Source organism: Muscardinus avellanarius, assembly GCF_963383645.1.
Source record: "Muscardinus avellanarius genome assembly, chromosome: 3".
In the NCBI taxonomy this organism is placed as follows: Eukaryota; Metazoa; Chordata; class Mammalia; order Rodentia; family Gliridae; genus Muscardinus; species Muscardinus avellanarius.
Window position 1 is genome coordinate 40,281,470 of NC_137788.1, and position 27,198 is coordinate 40,308,667.

Below are 27,198 nucleotides of genomic sequence, written 5' to 3' on the forward strand. Positions count from 1 at the left end.
TTTATTATTATTATTATTATTAATTATTGTGGTGTGTGTGTGTGTGTGTGTGTGTGTGTGTGTGTGTGTGTGTTACTGAGGATGGAACCCAGGGGCCTTCTACCTCCAGACTACACCTTCGGACTGATTTTATACTTTATTTGGGAACAGAATCTCACTAAGTTGTTGAGAGCCTCACTAAGTAGCTGAGGCTGGGTCTGAACCTGCGCGATCCCCATCTCAGCCTCCCAGGTACTGGGATTACAAGCGTGTGCCATCATGCCCAGCACCTGGCATGTTTTAAACCTACATTATTCTTTTACCTTCAAAATGTAGCCTACATCTGATCCCTTCCATGACTTGTGACATCCCTCCACAAGTTCCAGGGATTTCCCAACTGCTACTCTTAACTCCCCTTTAAAACATATAGAAGGTCTGGGTATGGTTGCACACAACTGTAATTCCAGTACTTGGGAGGCTGAGACAGGAGGATTGCATGTTTGAGGCCTCCTCAGCAACTTAGTGAGACCCTGTTTTAAAATAAAAAATAAAATAGGGCTGGGGGTGTAGCTCAGAGATTGAACATGGAATAAATCCAGCTTCCTTTCTACATCCTGCATAGCCCTCTATAATTTGGCTCTAGCCTCTCTATGACTTAATTTCCTGCATTCTTCTCCCTCTCAATCATTAAGTCCAGCCACCCTGGCTTTCTGCTTGACTCTGGAAATGTCAAGCTCATGCAGAGCTCAGGCTCTTTACAATGTCATTCCTTTAACCATACTCTTACCAAGGACACCAAAATTTTGAGTCCCAATATCTATCTGGAACCCAGTACTATCAGAATCTCAAAGGTAAGGACTAAACACATGTAATTTGAAGTTTTCTTCAGATGTTCTTAGTCATTCAGACTGTTAAATACATCTAATGACCGATATCTGGGAATGGTGCTAAGCTTAGAATTGTCTGCTAGGTAGACACCATATTATATAAAGATAACAATGAAAATACCATTTTGGAAAGAGTATCTTCTAAGTTAGAAGAAGAATAGAGTATTAGAATTTAATTTTTAGAGCTGGGCATGGTGGCGCACGCTTGTAATCCCTGCGCTTGGGAGGCTGAGACAGGAGGATCGCGCAGGTTCGAAGCCAGCCTCAGCTACTTAGTGAGGCTCTCAGCAACTTAGTGAGACCCTGTTTCCAAATAAAGTATAAAATAGGTCTGAGAGTATAGCCCGGAAGTAGAAAGCCTCTGGGTTCCACCCCCAGTACCACCCCAAAAAAAAAAAAAAAAAATTTAATTTTTAAAATGCACAGAATGAGCTGGGCGTGGTGGCACATGCTTGTAATCCCGTACTTGGAAGGCTGAGACAGGAGGATGGCAGATTTGAGACCAGCCTCAGCTACTTAGTGAGGCCTTTTGCAACTTAATGAGAACCTGTTTGAAGACAAAGAATAAAAAATAGGGCTGGGGGTGTAGCTTGCCCCTAGGTTCAATTCCCAGTAATGCAAACAAAGAAGCAAACAAATAAACAAAAAAGCACAGAATGGTAACTACAGTAAATAATAATGCATGGTATATTTCAAAGTTGCTAAGAATAGATTTTTAAATATTTTCACCACAAAAGAAAGGAAACCATGTGAAATAATGAATTTACTGATTAGCCAATTTGATTACTTTATAATATAAAGATCTACACATCATAATGTACCCATAAATGTAAATAATTACTGTCAATTTAAAACAAGATGTTAAGCCGGGCGTGGTGGCGCACACTTGTAATACCCGCGCTTGGGAGGCTGAGACAGGAGGATCACACTGGTTTGAAGCCAGCCTCAGCTACTTAGTGAGGCTTTCAGGAACTTAGTGAGACCCTGTTTCCAAATAAAATATAAAATACGTCTGGGAGTGTAGCCCAGAGGTAGAAAGCCTCTGGGTTCCACCTCCAGTACCACAAAAATAAATAAATAAAAATAAATAAATTAATTAATTAAATTAAATAAAACAAGATGTTAAAAAAGAAAATAATAGGATGAAATACTGAATCAAAGACATCTTACTTTGGTTCAGAAAGTGGCTGATTAAATTCTTCCACAGCAATGTTGCTCTCTTCAAAACTGGGAATATCAACTGCTTTTAATGATGAGGCACTCCCCGGAGGACTTGTGACTTCATTATTAATATCAACAGAAAAATTCATGTCCTCACTGGAAATCTTGGTATCATCTTGTTTCAGCTGAAAATCAGGCTCTTGAACATCACCTGATGCATTCCAAAATAAGCTGGCACCTGGAGGTTAAATGATTTAACAGATCTGAAACAAATACTCAAAATATAAAAATAAAAGCTTGCTAAGACTAGCTATATAACTTTTTTTTTTTTTTTGTACTTGGTGTGGAACCCAGGGACTTTATACCTCTGGGCTATATACTCAAAGACCAATTTTATATTTTATTTGGAAACAGGGTCTCACTAAGTTGCTGAGAGCTTCACTAAGTAGCTGAGGCTGGCTTCGAACCTGTGTGATCCTCCTGTCTCAGCCTCCCAAGCGTGGGTATTACAAGTGTGTGCCACAATGCCTGGAGCTATATAACTTTAACACAGTTAACTGCAATTGTTTTGCATCTAATATTTTATTTCCTCTACATGCCATCAAAGGGTAGGTCAATGATAAAAAGATAGAAAACTTGGCTCAAAGGGAAAGAGGAAATCATGGGTCCTACTTCTTCAAAAGGAGTGGTTCTGTTTTACATATTAAGGTTCTGAATACAATTTATGGTGTGTATTGAAAATTGCTGCTGTGAATAACAGGAGAAAATATATATATAAAGCACAAATCCTTGTTATGTTTACTAAGTTCACAATACCTAGAAACTTGTTTACCATCCCCTCTACCTCTACCACCACCACCACTGCCACCACCACCACCACCACCACCACCACCACACACACACACACACACACACACACACACACACACACACGATTTTTCTGAAAATTGTGACTTGCAATTTACAATGGTGGGACTTCAGCAGATAAATTCCAATTATGCATCTCTCAAACCCCTTATCACTGATTAAAAAACTAATACAAACTAGACCACTGAGGTTCTCTGCAATTTAAAACTGGGACTGAGGGATAGTTAAAGGGTTTGTATATATGACTAGTATATGGCTAGAATTATATAACACAAATTTAGCTTGTGTAACACAGCTCTGGGTCTGCCATATTTTAAAATGTAAAACAGTGAAAGCCAGACTCCAGACAGAATTGAGTAAAACAGCCATTAGGACAATACTAATGATATTCTAGTTTCTAACTATTCTTTTCTGAAGCCCAGCTCCATTCTTAGCCTTGGCTTCTGTGAAACATCCCCGTATAATTGCAGAAAATTCCCCCTCCTTGCTTATATTAGTTCAAAGTGGTCTGTGTTACTTTTAACCAAAAAAAAAAAAAATTTTTTTTTTTGGTGGTACTGGGGGTGGAACCCAGAGGCTTTCTACCTCCGGGCTATACTCCCAGACCTTTTTTATATTTTATTTGAAAACAGGGTCTCACTAAGTTGCTGAAAGCCTCACTAAGTACTGAGGCTGGCTTCGAACCTGTGCAATCCTCCTGTCTCAGCCTACCAAGTGCAGGGATTACAAGCGTGCGCCACCACACCCGGCCAAAAAATTTTAACTAACTACTAAGTAGTACCTAAATTAGACTTAAAAATATACTTTGGTCTCTTGCTTTCCTTCATCCTTGCTCCCTTCTACATATAGCTTAGATAATAAATAGGTCAGAAAAAATATGATTTGTCTTCCTTATTCAACCTCTTTTTTCCTTTTCTTTCTTTTCTTTTTTTTTTGTGGGGGAGCTGTAGGAATTGAACCCAGGGATATTCTACTTCTGAGCTACACCCCAGCCCTTATTATATTTTTGTTTTGAAACAGGTCATGCTAAGTTGCTGAAGCTGTCCCTGAACTTCCTGTCTCAGCCTCCCAAGTACTAGGATTACAGGCAAATGACACGGTGCCTGGCTTCTTAGTATACCTCTTAAATTTTTATTCTCTAGCCTCAAATCTTCATCAGTTACTTCTGCAAGTCTATACTGTCAACCCATCTCAATACCTAGTCTTCTGATATCTAAGGCTTTCCAGCTACATTTCCAAAAGTAGCTCAAGCTCCACAGATATTTTACTTACTTATTTATCTATTTATTTTATTTTGTGGTGCTAGGGATCAAATTCAAGCCTCAGACATCTTAGGCAAGAACTATACCGCTGCGTCACATCCCTAGCCCTCTACATATATTTAGATTGATTTCATGTTCTTCTCTGCTTCTGTAACTTGACTCCTATTTAATGGTGCTATCATTTGCCCATGCCATCCAAGCTTAATATTTACTTACTTATTTATTGTGGTGCTGGGGTTTGAACCTAGAAGCATTCTACCTCTGAGCTAAATGTACCTCAGTGTGTGTGTGTGTGTGTGTGTGTGTGTGTGTGTGTGTGTGTGTGTTATTGGGGATTAGACCCAGGAGCATTCTTGTTTCTGAGTTATTACACCCCAGCCTTATTTATTTATTTTGGTGGCACTGAGGATGGAACCCAGGAGCATTCTACCCCAAGCTATGCCGCTGCCCTATTTTTTATTCTTTATTTTGAAACAGGGTCTCAGTAAGTTGTGGAGGACCTCACTAAGTAGCTAAGGCTGGCTGCAAACCGTGATTGTTCTGTTTCAGTCTCCCAGCATGCAACACGCCCAGCCCCAGCCTTATTTTATTTTAAAACAGTCTCACTAAGTTGCAGAGAGCCTTGCTAAGTTGTTGAGGCTGACCCTGAACCTGTGATCTTCTTTTCTTGGCCTCCTAAGCACTGAGATTACAGGTATGTGCCAACATGCTCTGCTTTTTATTTTTAGTAAACTTAATTCTGGAATTGATTGTGGATTTACAGTAAAGAACAAGGGTTCCCATATATCACCTCACCCAGTTTCCCCTAGCATCTTATATCACTAATAACATTTGCCAAAAGCAAGAAACCAACATTAGAACATTACTATTAACTGAAATCCAGTCTTTATTTAGACTTCAATTTTCCCACCAATGTCCTTTTCTGTTGCAGCATTCAATAAAAGCCAAGTACTTGTGTTTAGATGGAATAATATTTGTCTTTACTCTTCCTTAACTACCACATCCAATTTGTTATCATATGTTATCAACATCCCATATGACTCTTCCTCTTCATTCTTATTACTACCACAACTACAACCCAGAGTTCTATATTTGTTTTCTCACTAAATCCATACTCTTTCTTCTAATAAATCTGCCTTCCCATCCCTTAACTGCACCTACTGAAATCCTACATACCTTTCAAGGCCCAACTCAAACTCAAATACTAGATAAGTAAAATCTTACTGTGATCCCTCAAAACTATAGATAACTTTTTTTTTTTTTTTTTTTTTTTGGTGGTACTGGGGTTCCTGGAAGCCCTTCTACCTCTAAGCTACACTCCCAGACCTATTTTTCATACTTTTTTTTAAAATTTGGAAACAGGGTTTCTTAAGCCAGCGCGGCTGGCTTCGAACCTGCACGATCCTCCTGTCTCCGCCTCCCAAGCGCAGGGATTACAAGCATGTGCCACCATGCCCAGCAAAACTATAAATGATTTCTATTATTAGAATTGGGTCCAACTCTAGCTTCTTGGGAGGCTGAGGCAGAAGGACCACAAATTCAAAGCCAGTCTTTGAGACCCTGTCTCAAAATAAAATTCAAAAGGGCCAAGGCCAAGTATGTTGGTATACCCCTACAATTCCAGCAACCCAGGGGAAGGCTGAGGCAGGAGATCACAAGTTTGAGGCTGGCCTTGGCAAGATCCTGTCTCAAAACAAAAAAAATAAAAAGGAACCAAGCATGGTTTATATCAGTGATCCTAATACTTGGGAGGCTGAGACAAGAGGATCACAAGTTTGGGGGCAGCTTCAGCAACTTAGTGAGAACCTGCTTCAAGAGAGAAAAAATGAAAAGGGCTGGGGGGTAGTTTGGAGATAGAATGCCTTGGGTTCAATCCCTAGGACCAAAAAAAAATAAAAAGGGCTAGCAATATAAGTCAGCAGTGGAGCACCCTGAGTTCAATCCCCAGTCAGTCTCTGTCTCTCTGTGTCTCTCTCTTAATATGGAGTTTCAAGACTGTTTTCAGGAGAAGTTTATTTCATAAAGTATATAATAAGACACAAATACTTAAACTGTACTCTCATCACCTTAGTGTTGGTTCTATGATACTGTTCACTAATTTTAGTACAAACTGAAAAACAAACATGAAAAGCATTAAAAACTTCCTTACAAAATTTTTTAAAAAATAAAATTACCTGTGCTCACAGCAATGCTCACACTTTTTCTCATCTGCAAGCCAGGGGAAGACTGTGCTTCCATGGAAACCAACTCCATCTGTCTTGAAGCTTGCGCTGTATCTTCAGCAGTGGTTGTCTTAGGGGAATCAGGCTTCAGAGACTGTGCTTCCAGTAAACGCTGAATCTGCATCAATAAAAAACATATTTTAAACTGACAGTGAAATAATCAACAAAGTTGGCAGCAGAATTTAATAATGAATTACGAAGTGCCCCAGTTATAAAGAGCCAACTTTTAACTATATTTTCCCACATTCCAATTAGATTATACTATGAAACTTGATCTTAAGTAAAAAGTTAAAAGTGTAACATAATGATATTTAGATTAGTATTCATATTTGACACTCATGTAGAAAAGTCTAAATGGTCATTACTTCAACTCAACATTCTAAGCTGGGCGTGGTGGTGCACATTTGTAATCCCTGCGCTTGGGAGGCTGAGACAGGAGGATCGCACAGGTTTGAAGCCAGCCTCAGCTACTGAGTGAGGCTCTCAGCAACTTAGTGAGACCCTGTTTCCAAATAAAATATAAAATAGGTCTGGGAGTATAGATTGGAGGTAGAAAGCCTCTGGGTTCTACTCCCAGTACCACCAAAAAAGAAAAAAAAGTGGGAACTCAACATTCTAATCCTACTTTACTTATAAGAATAATATACTGACTCCAGATACCATATATTGAACTTTTATACAAGATTCTTCTTATAAAAGTTAATCTGAATTTTCTGTTTGGCCATGCTGAAACTAAAACATTAAAAAATAGCTAACACTTACTGAGTGCTTGTTTGCAAGACACTATGCCATAAGATTTTATGTATAATTTTTACAACAACCCTATGAAGAATGTACTACTATAAAACATAGTTTACAGAAAAGAAAATCTGAGGCATAGACAAGTTACTTGTCCAGGTCAGGTAATTAACAAGAAGCAAAACTCAGACTGAGCTGGGTGTGGTGGTGCATGCTTGTAATCCCAGTACTTGGGAGGCTGAGACAGAAGGATCGCAGGTGTGTGGCCAGCCTCAGCTACTTAGTGAGGCCCTCCGCAATTTAGTGAGACCCTGTTTCAAAATAAAGAATAAAAAATAGGGCTGGGGGTGTAGCTTGGGGAGAGACTGTCCTTGGGTTCAATCCCTAGTACAGCAAAAAAACCCAAAAAAAAAAACAAACAAAAAAACCCCACAACAAACAGACTAAAAAATCAAAAGCTTCCCCTCTCCTTTTTAAATTAATTGTTTTGCTTTTGTTTTTGGTGGTACTGGGGATGAAACCCAGGGGCCTTCTAACCTCCAGGCTACATCCCCAGACCTATTTTATATTTTATTTGGAAACAGGGTCTCTTAAGCCAGCTGAGGCTGGCTTCAAACCTGCGTGATCCTCCCGTCCCAGCCTCCCAAGCACGGGGATTACAAGCGTGCGCCACCACGCTGGGCTCTCCTTTTTAAATTGAGATACAATGTATATATGATAGAATTCTTCACTTTTAAGTAATTCCGTAGTTTTTGTAAATAAATTCATAAAGTTTGTAATAACCACCAGTATCTAATTCCAGTATATTTTCATCAAACCCTAAAATACTCGGTATCATTTGCAATCATTCCCCATCACCCCTCTCCCCAGCCCCCAGCAAACACTAATATACTTTCTATCTCCACAGATTTGCCTATTCTGGAAATCTCATATAAACAAAACCAAATAGTATATGGCATTGTGTCTAGCTTCTTTTACTTAGTATAAAATTTACAAGGTTTAACCATTTACCGATAATTTTAATTGCTGGGTATTCCATTATATGGATATGTCACATGTGTTTATTCATTCATCAGCTAATAGACAACTGGGTTATTTAAAGTTTGGGCTATTATAAATAATACTGCTATGGACAATTATATACAGTTTTTTTTTTTTTTTCCAGTACTGGGGATGGAACCCAGGTACATTCTACCTCCAAGCTACTCCCTGAGTCCTATTTTTATTATTTTGAAATAGGGTCTCACTGAGTTGCAAAGGGCCTCACTAAGTAGCTGAGGCTGTGATCCTCCTGTCCCAGCCTCCCAAATGCTGGGATTACAAGATTACAAGCGTGCACCACCATGCCCAGATTATATAGTTTTTAATGGGAACATATTTTTCATTTCTCTTACACAGGAGAAGAGCCTCCTTTCATTTTTTTTTTTTTTTTTTTCAGTCCTGGGAAATCAAACCAAGGGCCTCACATATACTAGGCAAACACTCTTCCACTGAGCTTTAGCCCCAGCTCAAGCATCCCTTTTTAATCTTATTTATTTTACGATACTGGGGATTGAGCCCAGGAGTGCACTACTGCTGAGCAAAACCTCCAGCCTTTTTTATCTTTTATTTAGAAACAGGACCTCATTAAGTTGCTGAGGCTGGCCTCAAACCTGCAATCCTCCTGTGTCAGCCTCCCAAATACTGGGGTCGTTGTTGTTGATTTATTATTATTGTTTGTTTGTTTGTTTGTATAGCACAGGGGATTAAACCCAGGGGCATTCTACCACTGATCTATACCCCTAGTTTTATTTTATTTTATTTATTTATTTTTTTGGTGGTACTGGGGTTCCTGGAAGCCCTTCTACCTCTGGGCTACACTCCCAGACCTATTTTTATATTTTTATTTAGAAACAGGGTCTCCTAAGCCAGCGCGCGCGGCTGGCTTCGAACCTGCGCGATCCTCCTGTCTCCGCCTCCCAAGCGCGGGGATTACAAGCGTGTGCCACCACGCCCGGCTTATTTTATTTTTTATTTTGAAACAGGATCTCACTTAAGTTGCAGAGGGCCTTACCAAGTTACTGAGGCTGGCTGCAAATCTTGTCTCAGTCTACTAAGTACTGAGGTTATAAGGGTGGGACACTGCACCCAGCTTAAATACAGGTACTACTGTACCTGGCACAGAATGAATTCTGGAAAAACTAGGGATGCAGCTCAACAGTAGAGAGCTTGCTCAGCCTGTCTGATGCTTTGGGTTCATCCCAGTAAAGCAAAAGACAAACACATAAGTAGAGAGTATTTTCAATTACCTGTATTCATGGCTTTTGACATCTTATATATTAGTCACCAGAGTTCTATAATGTATTTAAATGTTTGAAAGAGCTAGTATCCAAATTTCAAGGATCATTTGACAGAAGGATTTGGTGTTTTGGTGTTTTTCTCATGCCCTGTCTTCAATAAATTTTTTAAAAAGGCATTTGTATTAAAATATGTTAGCTGGGCATTGTGGTGCATACTTTTTTTTTCTTGTGGTAGTGGGGGATGAAACCCAGGGGCATTCTACCTCCGAGCTATACTCCCAGCCCTATATTTTATTCTTTATTTTGAATCAGAGTCTCACTGAGTTGCAAAGGGCCTCACTAAGTAGCTGAGGCTGGCCTTGAACCATGATCCTCCTGTATCTGCCTCCTAAATGCTGGGATTACAAGTGTGTGCCACCATACCTGGCTATGGTAATACTTTTAATCCTAGTACTTTGGAGGCTGAAAAAGGAGGATCATAGGTTCAAGACAAGCCTAAGCAACTTTGTGAGACCCTCTTTCCAAATCAAAGATACAAAGAGCTGGAGTATAGCTCAGAGGTAGAATGTCCTTGGTAGTATTTATCCAATACTAAAAAACAAAGCAAAACAGAATATGTAGAGTGTATGTACGTACGTGTGTACACACACACACACACACACACACACACACACACACACACACACACACTTTTTTTTGGTACTAAAATTTAAACCCAGAAGCATTCTACCTGAGTCACAACAGGGTTTCTCTAGGTTGTTTAGTCTCATTAAGTTGCTGGGGCTGCCCTTCAACATGCAATCCTCTTGTCTCAACCTTCCAAATACTAGGATTGTAGGTGTGTGCTACCATACCTGTCTAAATACTTTCTAGATTTAGACAATACAAATGCTATTTAAGTAGATATTATATTGATTATAAAATCATGACAAGAGAAAGTCTACACATGTTTAGTACAGGTTTAATTTTTTCTTTTTCCATATTTCTGATGTATAGTTAGCTGAATCCATGGATACACATTCCTTGGATATGAAGGGCCAGCTGTGTATTATAAAAGCTATAATAATTAGATCAAATGGCATTGGTCCTGGAATAGACAAGGCAGATCTATGTGGCAGAATATGGTCTATAAATAGACTCAAACACATTATATTTTCATTATACAATAAAAATAGATTTCTAAAACTGGGTGTGGTGGTGCACGCTTGTAATCCCAGCATTTGGGAGGCTGAGACCAGAGGATCGCGGTTCGTGGACAGCCTCAGCTACTTAGCGAGGCCCTCCGCAACTCAGTGAGACCCGGTTTCAAAATAAAGAATAAAAAATAGGGCAGGGGCTGTAGCTTGGAGGTTAAATGCCCCTGGGTTCCATCCCCAGACCACCCCCCCCCAAAAAAAAAGAAAAAAGAAAAAGATTTCTAGATTATTGCCAGAAAGTCACTGTTCAAAAATAAATCTTAGCTGGGTGTGGTGGCACACACTTGTAATCCCCGTGCTTGAGAGGCGGAGACAGGAGGATCGCGCTGGTTCGAAGCCAGCCTTGCTGGCTTAAGAGACCCTGTTTCAAAAAAAAAAAATAAATAAAAATTAGGTCTGGGAGTGTAGCCCGGAGGTAGAAGGGTTTCCAGGAACCCCAGTACCACCAAAAAAATAAATAAATAAATAAATAAAAAATAGAAGTAACAGATATAGTCCTAGAGGGAGAGAAAGGATGGATAGTAAATTTTTTTTTTTTTTTTTTTTTTGGGTGGTACTGGGGTTCCTGGAAGCCCTTCTACCTCCGGGCTACACTCCCAGACCTATTTTTACATTTTTTTATTTGGAAACAGGGTCTCCTAAGCCAGCGCGCGCGGCTGGCTTCGAACCTGCGTGATCCTCCTGTCTCTGCCTCCCAAGCGCGGGGATTACAAGCGTGCGCCACCACGCCCGGCTTTTTTGTAATCTTGAAGGGAAGATTTTCTAAATATACAGCCCAGAAAAAAAAATGATTGACAAATTTAACTAAAGCTAAACTATTCTGTATAAAACAAATGGTTAAAAAATGCAAAACACTTAAGACAAACTGAGCCAGAAATGGTAGTGCACACTTGTAATCCCAGGATTTGGAAGACATTAAGACAGGAAGAACACAGGTTTGAAGCCAGCCTCAACAACTTAGTGAGATCCTGTTTCAAAATAAAATAGGGCTGGGAGTGTAGCTTAGAGGTAGAAAACCCCTGGGTTCAATCTCCAGCACCGCCCCCCCAAAAAAAGAAACAAAAACAAGAAAAGGAAAAAACTGTGGGAAAAAAAAAACCACCTATATATCTGAATTTTATAGTGCATATAGAATATAGGTAATACTTAACATATATATTAAAGAAATAATGTCCTCAGCCAGGCAAGGTGGTGAATATCTGTAATCCCAATACTTGAAAGACTGAGACAGAAGGATTGCTGGTTCGAGGACACTCTCGCAACTTAAGACTCTCGGCAACCGAGTAAGAACATTTAAAAAAAAATTAAAAAGGGCTAGGGGTGTGACTTGAAGGTAGGATGCCCCTGGGCTCAATCCCCAGTGCCAAAAAAAAGAACAAAGACCGGTATAACCTTTCTGGCAGACATTTTTACTCATACAAGTAACAAAATTAAGCAACTATTACATGTCAAATACTACTGAAGGCACTAAAAAGAGTGATGAATGTAACTGTCCCTAGACTACTTTATATTTCATATAAGCAGACCAAAACAAAAAATAAAACCATGCAATCAAGGCATGAATGATGTGAAGGAACTAGCCATTATAAGAACCAGAGAAGTATTCAGGCAAAGGAAACTCTTAAGTTTTAAAACAAAGTATAAACATGTTTCAAGAACAAACAGCATACCACTGTAGCTGAAGTGTAGTGAACAAAGATGAGGGTAAGAAGAGAGGAACTGACAAAGAGAGACAGAGGCTGAATAAAGGTCTTTAAGGCCCAAAGCGAGGAATTTGGATTTTGTTTGCAATGGAAAATCACTGGAGGATTTTAAGGAGTACCTTGATCTGATCTGGGCTTTAAAAAAAGTCTGTGCTGAGCATAGTGGTGCATGCTTGTAATCCCAGTACTTGGGAGGCTGAGACAGGAGGACTGAGGTTCACGGCCAGCCTCAGCTAAGCTTAGTGAGGTCCTCCACAATTTAGTGAGACCCTGTTTCAAAATAAAGAATAGAAAATAGGGCTAAGGGTATAGCTCAGAGGTCCATGTCCCTAGGTTCAGTCCCCAATACCCCACCACCACGATATATAAAAAGATGTTTGTGGAGTTTTCAACTACAGGAAACATGAGGTCACAGTACTGGGAGCAGCATTCATGGGTATAACTAGAGGATGGTTTAAATTACAATGGTAGAAAGAAAGATAATAGGGTAGTTCAGAATGTATCTAGAAAAAAGAGCCTAGGGCTTTTATTTGTCTTTGTGGTGCTGCAGATCCAGCTCAGAGCTTTATGTATACTACTCAAGTGCTCTACCACTGGGCTACAACACTAGCCCAAGAGCCTAGGATGTGTGTGTGTGTGTGTGTCTGTGTGTGTGTGTGTGTGTGTGCGCGCGCGCGTATGAAACCCAGGGGCATTTGACCTCTGAGCTATACCCCCTGCCCTGTTTTTTATTCTTTATTTTGAAACAGGGTCTCTCTAAGTTGTGGAGGGCCTCACTAAGTAGCTGAGGCTGTCCGCGAACTGCGATCCTCCAATCTCAGCCTCCCGAATGCTGGGATTACAAGTGAGCACCACCACGTCCGGCTTTTGTTTTGTTTTTTTAATTTGGCCTGAGTGACTAGATGACAGGTGATATCATTAACTGAGATAATAATGATAAATGAAAATAATAGTAATGGTTAACATTTATTGTGCACTAACTATATGCCAGGTACCATTTAAGCCTTCACCTAGCAATTTGAAAGTTTAATGCTTAGAAAGCCAACATAGGTCTATCCCTATTTTGAATTCAGGGCTGGAGGCCTGGTTCAGTGGTAGAACACTTGCCCAACACATTCAAGGCCCTAGGTTGGATCCCTAGTACTTCAAAAAATAAACAAGCCAAAACAAAACCAAAGATGAGGAAGGAAAAAACACAGATAAGCAAATAAGGTGACATAACTGAGGGAGATGGGAAGGGGGGTGAGAGAGAAATTCCCTAATATACATGATGTACATTCACAAACATATCAAAGTCAATGTCTAAGCCAAACAAGAAAGAGGAAGGGCAGAGGGAATGGGGTGGGAATTGGGGAAGGGCTTAATGAGTAATGTGTATATGTATGCCTCTACAATCTTATACTCCATTAAGATGTATGACTACAATGCACCAGTAAGGGGGGAAAAAAAAACGTAAGGTAGAATTCCCCCAAAAAAATCTGAATCGGAGAGGTCACTTGTCCAAAGTAACAAAACAATGTCACCGGAAATGGAGTCTAAGGGTCTGGCTACAGAGCCCACTCCCCTGAGCACTATATACCAGACTGAGAGGACAGCAGGAGAGGAGCAAGTCTGGGTATCATTTAGAGCATGTGAACCTTGACTTCACAATTTTACTTCCAGGGATGTACTGTGCAGAGATACTGGCACAATTAGATGTAGTCAGATGCAAGTATAAGGATGTGCACTGCTGCATTGTTTGCAATAACAGGTAACTTCAAACTGACACAATCAGTAAGAGCAATTAGAAAATTAATGTGTATCACCTATGCAAAGCAAGAGAGTTCTATATGTAAAAAAGAAAAATGTCTATTCTGAAGTGCTTTAAAAAAGGTGCCTAAAAAAGCTAAAAAGAAGTTCAGATGGGAGGAAAACAGATTTTCTGTGTCATATTTTGCATTATGATTCAGATAATCTAGACCAGAGCCCACAGTCTATGTTTTTAATATGTTTATACGTATATTTTAAATATACAAGTAACTAAGGTTTCTAAACAATTTAAATGATACTTTTAGCCTCTATTACTTGGTGAAGAAGACAGGAAATAAATTTAAAAAATTATTTTCAATGTGAAAATATTTAACTACATTAAAATTTTTGCTAAGTGTTTATAATTTGTTAAAAATCAATTTATGCCATGTGAATAAAAAGGGGCTCAGAGTGTAGCTCAGAGGTAGAATGTTTGTCCCTAGGTTCAATCCCTAGTATCTGGAAAAAAATCAATTTATATTTCAAAGAATTTTGTGTGTGTGTGTGTGTTACTAGGAGTGGAACCCAGGGCTTTTCTACCTCTGGGCTACACACACACACACACACACACACACACACACACACACACTACATTTCAGGCTGTTTCCACTGATAGTGGGTAGAAAGAGAGATATAACTGGTTTGGGGTAGATACATGGAAGAAGAATGTCAATGAGGAAAGAAAGAAAAAAATGTCCTAATACTTACAAACTAAACTCGGTAAAAGGATGTAATAAAGAACAAAGAACTGCAATAAAACCCTGAAGGAAAGGACTGTTCCAGCATAAAATGAGTGAAACAAGTCCAGTTTAGAAACACTGAGAAGCTGTAGACTATTCTCTTGAGGTACAATGGCTAAGGATTGGTATATATACTAAAGGGTTGACAAAGTAGGTAGATGTGTCAGCCTCTATATTTAGTTGTATATAAAAGTTTAGTGAATTATACAATCTTTTTATTAGGAGCAAAAAATGAAGGAAAAATACAGTTGTGCTGAAAGTTAGGATATGCACAACACAGAAAAGAAGACCTGCCTTCTATCCTGGTTGTAATATTAACTAGCAATGTAGTTTGGTTTTTTCTCTCTAATCTTTATTCTGCTTACATGTAAAACAAGAGGTATTAGAATTCAGCTTCTAAGGTTCTACAGCTCTACTCTATAAGATGTAATTACTGAACAGAGCTACCAGTTTTTAAGAAACCATATTAATACCAAGAATTTAACAAAACAAAGAAATCTCTAAGCAGACCTGTGCCTGAAGTAGTCTCAGCTGTCTGTCTTGTTCTGTGACGAACCGAAATGCATCTGGAGATAGTCCCATCATTCCATTATCTGATTGGGTCTTAGGTGTGTGCATGCACACTGCACAAGGCTGTGGGTTACATGAGTCCAAAGGTGAAGGTCTTGCAACAGGCGATGGTTCTACACTGGTGTGGGCAGAACAACCACCTATTCCTCCCTGAGGTCTTGAGGCTACAGGACTACTTGAAGAATAGAATGCGTTATGGTAGAGAGCTGGACATCCACTCGGGTGAAATAATGAATGTTTCTGAAGGGCTTCAGACTGGAGGTCTTGAATGGATCCTACTGCATTTATTCCTTGCCAAGAATTTACTGGACTATATTGAATATGGCCATGATGCTGAAAACAGTTGCAAATGTTTGTGGAATAGTAAGATGGTAGTGGGGGAGTAGGTATCTGAAGTTCCATTGGTTTTCCTGAATTATGGGGTGAAAAACCAAAGTTCTGTGGGTGGGACTGTGGAGCAAGAGAAGGTTGCCTACAATTAAATGTGGCTGGTCTTAAAGAACAACACTCTTCTTTTTGTAGATTTCCAGTAGAAACAGCTTGAGGCTTCTCGGATATATTGGAAGATGGCACCTTATCAGAAGATGGCTTAACACTTTTGTTCCCAAGATGGAAGTTTCCTTTCTTCCAGGTGGATGGCTGTTTTACTTTGCAGTGCCTCAAAGGAGCAATGCCTGAGTTTAACTGACTGGATATCCCTTTTGAGGAAGGCTCTCCTGCTTCAGCATCTGGACTGTGCTTCTCATGATGAAGCTCAGGTTGTAATGGCTTCACAGAGTGGTTAACCAAAACAGGAGGATTTTCAATATTCACCATTTCCAATGGATTAGACAGATGATTAGATTCTACAAAATTGCCATCCAACACAAGTGAAAGTTCAGGAACTGATGGTTGGATCTTAGAAATCTATAAGTGGGAAAAAAGAGTAAGGAAAAAGATACACACTTTACTTTCCTTAAATCAATATTTCTCCAAATGATATTCATTAATGTATTAAAATTATTCATTATTTAGACCATTAACAAATATTTTCTGGACATCTTCTATATGTTAGGCAGTAGGAATATAAATGTAAGCAAAGTAATCAAGGTCTTTGCCCTCAAATTTCCCAAACTTATTTAATAATGGCACTCCTTTTATCCAAACACTGATTAATATTGCTTAGATCACAGAACACAATATGGGAAATTATTTTATACAATAGTTTTATATCCTCAATCTGAAAAAAAAAAGAAATTACTACAGGCAGAATTCTTCAACGCATCTAGTAGAAAATATTCATGAATCTAGCCAGGCGTGGTGGCGCACACTTGTAATCCCAGCATTCAGGAGACTGAGACCGGAGGATCGCGGTTCACAGACAGCCTCAGCTACTTAGTGAGATCCTCTGCAACTCAGTGAAACCCAGTTTCAAAATAAAGAATAAAAAATAGGGCAGGGGATGTAGCTCGTAGGCCAAAGGCCCCTGGGCTCCATCCCCAGACCCACACACACACACACACAAAAACCATGAAAATATTCATGAATCTCAGTAATGAGAGATCTTCCAATAAACCTTTCAGACTACTTCTCCACTAAAAGAGCTGGAGAAGAGCAGCAAAGAGTAAACAAAATAGGCCTCGTAGTACATTTGATTATACCTCGATAATAATTTTTAAAATTCCTTCCTATTTCTTTTCTTTTTTTGGTGGTACTTGGGGGTAAACACATGGGCATTCTACTTCTGAGCAATACCAACAGTATAGCAAGCAGATGTTACTTGCTCTGTGGCTGGGCACAGTGTTACACACCTGTAACTCCAGAAACTTAGAAGGTTGAGGCAGGAAGATCACAAGTTTGAGGCCAGTCTGAGCAATTTAGCAAGATCTTGTTTCAAAATAAAAATAAAAAGGGCTGGGGATACAGCTTAGTGGTTGAACACCCATAGGTTTGATTCCCAGTACTTCCCCCAACCAAAAAAAAAAAAAAAAAAAAAAAAGTAAAATAATACACCACTGGCTGGCAGCAATGATGGGGTTATTAGTCATTAACTAATAAATGAAAGCAGAGTATTTTCTCAGAATAGAGTTAAAAAAAAAAAAAAAGTCAGGTGTGGTGGCGCACGCTTGTAATCCTAGCACTCTGGAGGCTGAGACAGGAGGATTGCAGGTTTGTGGCCAGCCTCAGCTACTTAGTGATGCCCTCTGTAACTTAGTGAGACCCCGTTTCAAAATAAAGAATAAAAATAGGGCTAGGGGTATAGCTCAGAGATAGAATGCCCCAGGGTTTAATCTCCAGCACCACACACACAAAAAGTCAAGCTTTGATAACAGTATAGAATATTGAGTCTACATGGCTGTTAAAAAGCACCAGATTCTGAAACCAAGCCTCCTGAATTAAAATCCTAGAATGACTACTTACTAGTTGTGTGATCTTGGGCCAGTAATTTAACAATTTTGCCTCAGTTTTCTCTGGGAATAAAAATTATAAGACTTATTACAAATCTGAATATATTATTACATGTAATAACAATTACATGTAATAATTGTATGTGAAGTATCTCTATATCTATATATATATATATTCATATGAATACAGATTATTAGGATGGTACTTAAATAACTTTTAGGTAGTGTTTAATGCTTTAGCATGAAGAGAATTTTAGGTCTGTAACCACAAAGGTGAATTAGTTATAATATCAGTCATACCTTTTCATTCACTGGATGAGGACTAGGAATTGGTCTTGGGGAAAAGTCTTCATCTTCAACACCAGAGTCATGATCATTTATTGGTATAGTCCATGGAGATAACCTTTGGGAAGACCTAAAAAGTAGAGAAGACAAAAACCTTTAACCTAATGTTCTTTCTTTCTTTTTGAAATTGAAGAGTCCTTTAATACATAGTATTTAGACAATTTAACTTAGTATCTTACAACCACAGATTATTTAGTTGCTCAAGAAAGCTGGCTTATTCTCACTCATGTTTAATTATCTACCCTGTTTGCCTAATCATGGCAAATTTAACCTTATGTTGTTAATTTCACACAAAAAAACAACATTCACTGAGCACTTTCTGGGTGACCATGCTCAGGAATGTAGAAATAAGACTTGGTGCTTACTGTAAAATAACATATAATCTGGTGATAGACATGCACATGCCTATTTATTTATTTTATTTTATTTATTTGTGGTACTGGGGGCAGAACACAGGTGCATTCTAGCTCTGAGCTACACCCCCAGCCCTATTTTTTATTCTTTTTGAAACAGGGTCTTGCTGAGTTGCAAAGGGCCTAAATAGCTAAGGTGTCTGCAAACCTGGATCCTCCTGTCTCAGCCTCCTAAATGCTGGGATACAAGTGTGTGCCGCCAAGCCTGGATCACATGACTATTTATTAATTTTTTTATTTTTTGGTGGTACTGGGGGTGGAACCCAGGGCCTTTTTGTACCTCCAGGCTATACTCCCAGAACTATTTTATATTTTATTTGAAAACATGGTCTCTCTAAGTTGTGGAGAGCCCTAAGTAGCTGAGGCTAGCTTTGAACCTGTGTGATCCTCTTGTCTCAGCCTCCCAAGTGCCGGGATTATAAGCGTGCGCCACCACGCCCAGCTCACATGACTATTTAAATACACTGTAGTAAACACTGTGTTAAAAAAAAGAACACCATTAAAGAATTACATTTTCCTAGCAGGGCATGGTGATACATGCCTATAATTCTAGTATATGGGAGGGTGACAGAAGGATCTCAGGATTGAGGACAGTCTCAGCAATTTAGCAAGACTCTCAGCAACTTAGTGGAACCCTATTACAAATAAAAAAATAAAACAAGGCTAGGGGTATAGCTCAGTGATAAAACACCCCTGGAATCAATCCCCAGGTACCACCAGAAAGAAAAAAAAAGGAACTACATTTTCTTATGTATTAGTATCTATGTTGGGAAAATACTTTGAAACATTGAAGTATCACCTCCCATTTAGTCAGCTGTGGCTATGGTATCACAGATGCCATACTCCAGCAGAATATAGAACAATTTTGAGTATCGACTGAGTTCCCCTCTTTTTTTTTTACTTGTTTTGTGGGCCTGGGGATGGAACCCAGGGGCATTTGACCTCTGAGCTACACCCCCTGCCCTATTCTTTATTTTGAAGCAGGGTCTCACTAAGTTGTGGAGGGCCTCACTAGTAGCTGAGGCTGTCCGCGAACCGCGATCCTCCGGTCTCGGCCTCACGAATGCTGGGATTACAAGCGTGCGCCACCACGCCTGGCTACAAAAGAACAAGAAACCACAAAGTAGATTTGAAGATCTAATAGCAGAGAACTTTCCCCAAACTCTGATAATCTGGGAGGCAATCTCTCATGAAGATCTTTCTGTCCAAGGTACTGCAATGAAATCAATAAGAATATCTGCATGGTGTGTTTAAGAAGATGGGTCTGCATCAGTCCCACAAAAATTTCCCCCAACATCCAAGAAGGAAATGTAGAATGCAGAGCATGCTCAGGCAAACATGTCCATGACAACAGGAGTCAGTGACCTGAAGAGGGCGATAGGAGAGCAGGAGGAACTTGCACAAACCTGCCAAAGATTGGATGCAAATGATAACTTCTCAGCACACAGAAACACATATAAGTGAGAATTATGTCACCCCTCATCACTAGTGTTGGCATATCATTAGTCCCTGCTACATTACATATGGCCCCAGAGGAAAGGTGATGAAAACACCAATCGACTAAAATTTTATTTCCATAATCCAGTAGCATGAAAAGGGATTCAAAGTAGATATTATCACTAAAAAAAGTCAGTTTTTTGTACACCTGAGATGTAAAATGGAATTGACAATTGCTACATATTTATTCATGAAAAACACACACAGAGAATTGTTAACATTAAAAAAATAAAATTCAAGCCAGGTATGGTGGCACATGTTTGTAATCCCAGCATTTGGGAGGCTGAGACAGGAGGATCGTGGTTCATGGACAGCCTCAGTTACTTAGTTAAGCTGTTTGCAACTCAGTGAGCTGCTGTTTCAAAATAAAAAATAAAAAATAGGTCTGGGAGTATAGTTCAGAGGTAGAATGTCCCTAGGTTCAATCCCCAGTACTGAAAAATAAAAAAATTTCATTTCTTAGCTTTTTTTTAGCAAAAAAAGGAAAAACTTTAAGATTATTAAAACACCAGTTTTTGAGCCAGGTGTGGTGGCACACACTTGTAATTCCAGTACTTGGGAGGCCAAGACAGAAGGATTACAGGTTCATGGCCAGCATCAGCTACTTCTGAGGTCCTTTGCAACTTAGTGAGACCCTGTTTCAAAATAAAAAATAGGGCTGGGAGTGTAGCAGAATTTCTAGTAACACACACACACACACACACACACACACACACACACACACATCAGTTTTTTTTGGCAAGACATATTTTACTAAAGTCTAAAATTGCTTATCCTTATTAAAAGTTTTGGTCAGGCTGGGTGTGGTGGTGCACTCTTGTAATCCCGGCATTCGCGAGGCTGAGGTTGGAGGATCACCATTTGCAGACAGCCTCAGCTACTAAGACTCTGACTAAGCAACTGATTACGACTCTTTCAAAATTAGAAAAAATAAAAAAATAGGGCTCGGGGTGTCACTTGGAGGTAGAATGCACCTGGGTTACATTCCTGGTACAGCAAGTAAAAAAAAAAAAAAAAAAAAAAAAAAAAATTTTTTTTTGGTCAGCACTGAAAATATGCAAGGTTTTCAACAATATTGTTAAAAGAATTTCAAGTGTCTCCTTAATTTGGCTTTTTCTTTCATAAATCTTTAATGAAATGCTTCATAAAATGCTTTAAAAAAAATGCTTTAAAATTTAAGTCAATTAAGGTGTTTCTTCAAAGTCATTGATCTAACCTGTTTCAAAGATAATTTAGAATGCCCAAAGAAGATGGAGAGAATACTTGAAGCATCTTTCGAATCTCTAATATCTCTTAATATGGTATGTAGTAAAAGGAAGTTTGCAGGTTAGATTCAATTAAGGATCTTGAGGTGGGGAGATTATTTTTGGATTATTCAGGTGGGCCCAATGTATTCATACGGGTCCTTATAAAAAGGTAAGAGAATCAGAGAAGGAGACATGATGATGAAAGCATAGATCAGAGTGGGAGATAGAGACTAAGAAAGCTGGGTGTGGTGTACACATGTAACCCCAGTACTTGGGAGGCTGAGATAGGAGGATTGCAGATTCCAAGTCAGCCTCAACAATTTAGTAAGACCCTGTTTCAAAACTAAAAAATAAATATGGTTAGGTTGGAGATAGAATGACCCTGGGGTTCAATCTCCAGTACTTTAAAAAAAAAAAAAAGAGGTGGGGAGAAAAAGGCATAATACAAAAAATAAAAGTGGTCTCTAGAAGCTGGAAAAGGCAATAAAACAAACTGTCCCTTAGAGACTCCAGAAGGAATGCAGCCCTGCCAACATTTTAGATTCTAGATTAAAGATCCATTTTGCATTTCTGACCTCCAGAAATGTAAGATAATAAATTAAGGCACTATATTTGTGGTAATTTGCTACAGCAGCAACTACTAATAGAGATACTGTCATAATCCCTGGTTTACAAATGGGATACTAATGTTTGGGAGCAGGACTTGAATACAGATATGTCTGATACCAAAATTTGAGCTCAAACTCTTTTATTATGTAGCCTCTACAAATAGTTAAGATAGTTGCCATCTATTGTAAACTTGTAGTTAATTTCTACCCAAAGGATCAAGTGTTAAGAACAGATAAATGAATGCATTAAAAGAAAAAAAAAGCCTGTAATCCTAGCTATTCAGGAGGCTGAGGCAGGAGGATCACAAATTCGAGGTCAGTCTGGGCAAATTAGCAAGTTCCTGTCTTAAAAAAATATTAAAAGGGTTGGGGGTGTGGCACAGTGGTAGAATGCTTGCCTAGTAAGTGTAAGCCCTAAAATCAGTCCCAGTACTGGGAGAGGGTTGTGGGAAAAGGGAAGTCAAGCCATTTTCTCAATAAGATAAAAGCATTCCAAGAATCAATAATGAGTAATATATATATATATATGCTTGTTTCTCACAAAGGAGTCTAAAGAGACTGCTTAAATTAAAGGGACTCAAAGACAGATCCAGATGATAGATAGGTTAACTGCTAGGATGAATTAAATAACAGTAGTTTCTAAAATAAAAAGTCAAAGAATAAAGAGCACCACATCCCCCAACCCTGGTACATTATCTGGTACATAGCACAATAAATGAAAAAGCTGAATTGGTGATGTGATGGTTAATTTTATGTGTCCCCTTGACTAGACTAAAGCACCCAGATATTTGTTCTAGTATTATTCGACATTTCATTATTCTAGATGTATTTTTAGATGAGATTAAACCTTTAAATCGGTAGACTCTGGGTAAAGCAGAAAAGGAGTGAGCTTCATTCAATCAGTTGAGCACCTTAAAAAAAAAAAGATTCTCCCAGGAAGGAGAGGAGATTCTAGCTGATGGCTCTGGACTCAAACTGAATTCTTCCCTGGGTACCCAGCCTACCAGCCTACCCCGCAGATTTTGGAACTGCTAGACACCCATAATTACAGAGGTCAGTTCCTTAATATAAACACCCTTCTACATATACATATTTTGCTATTTCTTTCTCTGGAGAACCCTGATTAACAAAAGAGAGTATCCTCTTTAACACAAAATGTAGGATACAATGATCCAAGAAGTCACAGCTCTTATTTAATATCTCCAAGTGTATTTGCTTTTAAAGTTTTAAAATAAACTACTTCTGGACCCCGTAGTCCGGGCCCTTGGGCCCTGACCCTGGGCGGGTGGGCAGGTGCTGGCGGGGCACCCCTAGGCGATCCCCCTCTCCACCCGGAAGGACCCTGTAAAAAAGGAAAAGAAAAAGAAAAAAGGAAAATATCGGAGAGGGGTCAAGGAGGTGGCAGATACCAGGATACTGGAGATGCAGACAAAACTTATCCAAATGAACTGGAATTATTGGAAAACTTCCCCGCTAAGGAGGACTGTTTCTTCTCTACACTGTTAAGAATCTTGGACATCACCTGTAAGGAGAGAGACTTTAGCGGAGACCAAGGAGAAAGGCGGTGCTGAAAGCAGTCTCCGCGTTGGCAGTGGAGACTTGTATTCAAGAGGAGCAGAAATCGGTGCCTACCAACCTTATTTTTTATTTTTTTGGAGAAATTACACCAAAGGTTGAATGCTACCGTCGTGCATGCTTAGGAAGACTGGACAACATTCAGAGTGGCAAAAGAACTTGGGAAAAATTTGAAATGGTGGAGGCAGTGGCAATGGCAGTGGCCAGTACTCAGGGGAGGCAGAGATCTGATGCATTACACCTGGAACCTTTGAAGTAATGACCCCCGAGGCAGAATGCTACCACCACCACACACCCTCAAGAACGTGGGACAAACAGTTGGGCGAAGAGGGTGCTCGGATTAGAGCCTGCCAAGGGTTGAGGCCTGCGACAGACACAGCAAAGCTGGGATCGGAGCCTGCCAAGGGGTTAGGCCGGTGCCGGTGCCAATGGCTGGCATCGGAGCCTTCCGTGAGGCAAAGCCATTATTGAGGCCCCCGAGGCTGGGATCAGAGCCTGCCGAGGGGTTAGGCCGGTGCTGGGGCCAGCGAGGCTGAGATCAAAGCCTGCCGCGAGGCAAGGCCAGTGCTGGGGCCTCCAAGGCCGGGATCAGAGCCTGCTGAGGGGTTAGGCCGATGCCGGGGCCACTGGCCAGCATCGGAGCCTTCCGTGAGGCAAGGCCGCTATTGAGGCCTCTGAGGCCGGGATCGGAGCCTGCCGAGGGGTTAGGCCAGTGCTGGGGCCAGTGAGGCCGGGATTGGAGCCTGCCAAGGGGTTAGGCCAGTGCCGGGGCCACTGGCCGGCATCGGAGCCTTGCGTGAGGCAAGGCCGCAACTGAGGCCTCCGAGGCCTGGATCGGAGCCTGCCGAGGGGTTAGGCCGATGCCGGGACCATCGGCTAACATCGGAGCCTGCCGTGAGGAAGGCCAGTGCTGGGGCCTCTGAGGCCGGGATCAGAGCCAGCTGAGGGGTTAGGCTGGTGTCGGGGCCAGTGAGGCCAGAACCAGGACCTCCCGTGAGGCAAGGCCACTGCTTGAGCCAGCGAGGTCTTGATCAGTCCACCGGGTAGCCAGGTCACAACTGGGGCCATCAAGAATGGGATCGGTATTTGCAACACGGCATGCACAGAGAAATATCGCAGAAAATTAAAACCAGATGCTTCCCCTAATCAGCAATAACTAGGAGGAAAGGGGCAACAGGAAGTAGTCGAGCTATAGAAAGGGCCCTATAGTGAAGCAATTAAGGTGACTAATCAGAGGGTATGGAATAGGGGAGGATGGAGCCTCTTTAAAAAGCAGGAGGTACATAAACATATGTATCAAAGTTAATCACCAAACAAGCATGGGATCGAGGGAGGGGGAAGGAAAAAGATGGGGACTGGATGAGGGCTAATTGGATGATGTGTGCTTGTATATCCTCTCAAGTCTTATATTCCAATGTGATGTATGATTACAATGAACCAATAAAAATAAATTTAAAAAATTTTTAAAAATAAAATAAACTACTTCTTTTTGAGGTAGAGTTATTTTTATTTTTATAGTACTTTATCTGAAAGGTCCAGGTTTAAAATTACAAAGAAAGGAACAAACAAAAGACACTAAGCAGCTTTTTAGAGAATATGAAGGAATATATTTAATGCAAAGACTCTTCTGGCATGTAATATTTACAAATAGGTTTATCAGAAATAATTGAAGTCATTTTAATAACTCCTCAAATTAATGTTAAAAACAAAAAAAGTACGTATGGCTGGGCATGGTGGTGCACACCTGTAATCTCAGTACTTGGGAGGTTAAAATAGGAGGATTGCAGGTTCACAGCCACCCTCAACAATTTAGTGAGGCCCTCTGCAACTTAGTGAGACCCTGTTTCAAAATAAAACTAAAGAGCCAGGCGTGGTGGCTCACGCTTGTAATCCCCGCGCTTGGGAGGCTGAGACAGGAGGATCATGCAGGTTCGAAGCCAGCCTCAGCTGGCTTAAGAGATCCTGTCTCCAAATAAAATATAAAATAGGTCTGGGAGTGTAGCCCAGAGATAGAAGGGTTCCATCCCCAGTACCACCAAAAAAGTAATAATAATAATAATAATAATAATAATAATAATAATAATAAGTAAAACTAAAAATAGGGCTACGGGTATAGCTCAGAGGTAGAATGCTTGTAGGTTCAATCCACAGTAAAACACACACACACACACACACACACACACGCACGCACACGCGCGCGCGCGGGCGGTAAAAAAAGCTATCATTTACCTCTTGGCCGAAAGATTCTTGGAAATCTTGCTGAAAAACTCTGCTTCTGTATCTTGGGTTTCAGCTCTCAGTTCCAAAAGTATTGGATTTTTGTTAGAAGGGTCAACATTCTGAAGTGAAATAGGTCATACTTTGAGATATGATGTAGATAAAAACACCAGAGAATTCTATATAGATGGAAAGTAGCTCTGCAACACTGGTGTGTGGAGAGACTTCTGCTTTTTGTAACTATGATCCTCTTTTGTAAAATGTTCATTTCTGTAAGTGAAACTGAAAACTTTAAATCACCTGTATCATGTAACTGACTCAGTAACTAGGGATTCGGTGAATGTAAATAACGATGAGCTGAATGTGGTGGCATATGCCTGCAATCACAGTACTTGGGAGTCTGAGACAGGAGGATGTAGGTGTGAGGCCAGCATCAGAAACTTAGTGAGACCCGCAGCAACTTAGAGACCCTACTTCAAAATAAAAAATAAAGTAAGGCTGGGGTATAGCACAGACATACAATGCCACTGGAGTTCAATCCCCAGTACCCAAAACAGAACAAAACAAAACAAACAACTATGAACTGAGTACACCATCTGAAAGATAAAATGATAATCCAGGTGTGATGGCATATGCCTGTTATCCCAGCTACTGTGGAGGCCGAGGCAGGAGGACTTCCAGTTAGAGTCAGCCAAGCAACTTAGCAAGACCTTGTTTCAAATTTTTAAAAAGGCTGCCGGGCGTGGTGGCACACGCTTGTAATCCCCGCACTTGGGAGGCTAAGACAGGAGGATCGCACGGGTTCGAAGCCAGCCTCAGCTACTCAGTGAGGCTTCCAGCAACTTAGTGAGACCCTGTTCCAAATAATTATATATATATATATGGTCTGGGAGTATAGCCCGGAGGTAGAAAGCCTCTGGGTTCCACCCCCAGTACCACCAAAAAAAAAAAAACCCCAAAATTTAAAAAGGCTAGGGATATAGATCAGTGGTAGACCACCTGTGGGTTCAATCCCCAGTAAAACACACACACAAACACACACATACACACACACATAAAGGGAGGGGGGAAGAAGAAAATGATATATTTCTAAAATAGAAAATTATTAATTTCATCAAAGATGATTATAATTATAGTATAAAAACTTTATTCAGCATCAGCATAGTAGTACACTCTTGTAATCCCAGTCATTGGGAGGAGGAGGACAGGAGGATTGCAGGTTTGAGGACAGTCTCAACAAGTAGTGAGTCTTACACCAATCTAGTATGACCCTGTTTCAAAATAAAAATAAAGTAGAAATGGTGGTATATCTTGGAGGTAGAATGCCCCTTGGTTCAATTCCTAGTACCACAAAACAAATATTCAAACAACTTTATTCATGAATTGGTATGAAACCCTGGAGAAAACATAAGATCTGGTTAGAGATATTCAATATTTTTGTTAAAATAAAAAATATTATTATTTGTCAAGAGACTTAAGATAATAACAAATTTTATTAAAAAATAGCCTTAGCTGGG

At 40.0% G+C, this 27,198-nt stretch overlaps 1 protein-coding gene across 2 annotated transcripts in view; it reads right to left on the reverse strand.

The window, feature by feature from the left end:
* STIL (STIL centriolar assembly protein) overlaps positions 1–27,198 on the reverse strand; it is a gene marked incomplete at both ends in the record, with an annotated part of 62,003 nt that overhangs the window by 13,194 nt on the left and 21,611 nt on the right. For both annotated transcript variants that reach the window (XM_080691255.1, XM_080691254.1), the window contains 5 exons: positions 2,037–2,265; positions 6,331–6,496; positions 15,333–16,298; positions 18,080–18,194; positions 25,694–25,803. In XM_080691255.1, the coding sequence (XP_080547381.1) occupies positions 2,037–2,265; positions 6,331–6,496; positions 15,333–16,298; positions 18,080–18,194; positions 25,694–25,803 (1,586 nt within the window). The remainder of the gene's footprint in view (positions 1–2,036; positions 2,266–6,330; positions 6,497–15,332; positions 16,299–18,079; positions 18,195–25,693; positions 25,804–27,198) is intronic.